This window comes from Priapulus caudatus, unplaced genomic scaffold (assembly GCF_000485595.1).
Source record: "Priapulus caudatus unplaced genomic scaffold, Priapulus_caudatus-5.0.1 Scaffold11, whole genome shotgun sequence".
NCBI classification, from domain to species: domain Eukaryota; kingdom Metazoa; phylum Priapulida; class Priapulimorpha; order Priapulimorphida; family Priapulidae; genus Priapulus; species Priapulus caudatus.
Window position 1 is genome coordinate 871,107 of NW_014577072.1, and position 2,604 is coordinate 873,710.

General features: G+C 44.1%; 1 protein-coding gene across 3 annotated transcripts in view; it reads right to left on the reverse strand.

Moving 5' to 3' along the window:
- LOC106807550 (glutamate-gated chloride channel-like) overlaps positions 1-2,604 on the reverse strand; it is a 63,655-nt gene that overhangs the window by 8,556 nt on the left and 52,495 nt on the right. For 2 of the 3 annotated variants that reach the window (XM_014809927.1, XM_014809918.1), the window contains exons 1-3: positions 1,720-2,109; positions 1,061-1,170; positions 332-399 (exon numbers count right to left, since the gene is read on the reverse strand). In XM_014809927.1, the coding sequence (XP_014665413.1) occupies positions 332-399; positions 1,061-1,170; positions 1,720-1,772 (231 nt within the window). In that variant the 5' untranslated portion in view covers positions 1,773-2,109. Of the gene's footprint in view, positions 1-331; positions 400-1,060; positions 1,171-1,719; positions 2,110-2,604 lie in introns of those variants that run through there. The other variant, XM_014809934.1, reaches the window with a different exon arrangement.

The window sequence follows — 2,604 nt, forward strand, 5'->3', positions numbered from 1 at the left end:
GTGTGTGTGTGTGTGTGTGTGTGTGTGTGTGTGTGTGTGAGTGTGTGTGTGTGTGTGTGTGTGTGAGTGCCTATTATTATTATCTTTACAGATGTTAGCACACACAAAAATCAAAATGTCAAAAAAGTTAACAAAATCACGACTGCGCGGTATTATTTTAGCATTAATAAATGCGTACATCCCACATTTGCTTTCAATATCCCTCCTGCGCGCGAAACCTGTACCTGAATACAATGTGTGAGACAACACGGATGTGAATATAAAGGCGTGAAATGAATAGATATTAAAATATTCCGATGAAAATTGGAAAAATTGCGTCCACTTTGTTTACCATGCGGATGACGTCAACCGATGATAATGCTAGGATGTATAAGTCGACCGTCACGATCACCGGTTCGTCTGCAAAGGTCAAGCAACGGTTAGATGCCGCCGGCCCGTGTAAACGCTATGAGTCAGCACAGATTGCACAAGAAAGTCGGACTTGGAGTAGCTGCACATGTTAACAGCCGTCAAAAATATGATACAGTTTAAAACCACACTTACTTTCGTTTAATTGCCCATTTTATATATACATAAGCCAGAGCTTCTCCGATATCAAATTTCGAGATAGCATCTTATTTTGCAACACATGTTGCTAACGAATGAATGGCTTAACTCGGCCTTTTCCCAATGTAAAATAATAGGCTCGATCCATTCTTGTTCCGTTGATATAATGCACATCTATACTTTAACGTGTGATACCAAAATCATCTCAAAATACACCCAGCGGTCCATCGTCAGAATCAAAACTTCTCTTAACATTAGTCTTAACGTTTACTTTTTCTCAAAGACTCTTTCTGTTGACAGACACATGGTAAAGTTACGAGTTTCTCATAAGCAGTCTATAGCGGTCAGTCCTGCGAGAAAAAAGAACAAAAGTGAATGTTAAAATAAATGTTAAGAGTAATTTTGTTTCTGACAACCGGCCTCAGGCTCTCATACTCTCTCAATGAACAGATTTAGTTGACAGTACAGTTTGTGAGAATGATGTTCAATGCGGCTTGCGCTAACCTATACTTACTCCGGTTAGGCATGGGGCTTACTCGTTGATCGTATTTAGCATCAGGCCCTAACAACGAATCCAGTATTTCTTGATCTAACATGTCAGCTGTTAGATTTATCACTGCGAGGCTGCGATTGTAGAAACAAAATCTATGAATATCAAAATCGATTTTCGTTTCATGTTTGTATAGGTTTAACTAATTTGTCTCATAACAAGCATTGAATCGCACATGACATGTGATGCTAATTGTTAAACGACTCTATTATCATCAAAGTAAAAACAAAATCACCAAATGATGCTTATACAGGCACTACCCATTAGAGATTTTAATTAAATATACGACTGAAAGGTTTCCGTGTTCCGGTGACGGACAGCTTAATTAGCACTTTGTCATCTGGGGTTCGCAGAACAAAGCAAATATCTTAGTCCGATTATTTTCAGCATCACTAGTTTCACGTTTGCAAACCATCGCGGCTATAGCAGTTCCTGCTAGCGTGATAGCACGAATCGTTTATGCCTGACTATTTTACAGCGCGCCGTTGTACACTCTGTGAGATGTGCTGGGGTGGGGTGGTGAGACCGCAGCGACGATGTCGCCCCGGTGTCGGACACCCGCACGCGTCCATCAAAGCGCATCGCTTCTGCGACGAAGTATCGGCGCGCCAAGATCTATATACCTTGTCGGCAGAGCACTCAGATGCGCGATCAGTAATCCTATAGCAAACAACATGTCGGCTGATATCTATAGCACACATCCGATATCGATCTATCGACGGCCCATCGGCGCGCGGTATCCACTCTGTGCTCGCCACGGCAGACCCATCATGCAGCTGTAATCGTTCGTTGCCAATGCCTTTCCTCAACGCTGCGCCGCCATCTAACGCTCACGTTATGGAAATACGGAGATCCAACGCGCTTATATATATATATAGATATAGATATATATCTACACGAATATGCAGCAGAAGCCGCGATGTTTACGATGTCGTATATTGATGCTGACAGCCAGAACAGAAAATTCGTGAGCGCTGCGCTCATACGCATAACCTGGTTACGGAGAAGATCAGTATGACGAAGCCGCCGCCACTGCTTGCGTGCAGGAAGCCTCCAGCCGCAGTTCTATTCCTGACAGACGGGTGGCGTTATTATTAGGTTATATTCTACAGTTGCCTTCGCCATGTTTTGCGCTACACCGGAGCAAACAAACCCGCCGCCGACGTTGTGTATGTGTGCGGGGTAGATTTTCGTACGCGGATCGGGTGATCGGCGCAGGTTGGATGGCAATGCTCGCCGAGAGGAAAGGAGACGGGCGCTGCAGTTACGGGTCGAAAGAGTATATTTATACACACGCGTAAAGAACACGGTTCAGGTTTTCGACTGACAGCAAAGAAAATGTGTGGGACGCAAAAACAAACAGGTGAATGAGGCAGACAGACAAATGCAAACAAAAAAACACACACACGCACACGCACGCGCACACACACACACACACACACACACACACACACACACACACACACACACACACACACACACACACACACACACACACACACACACAC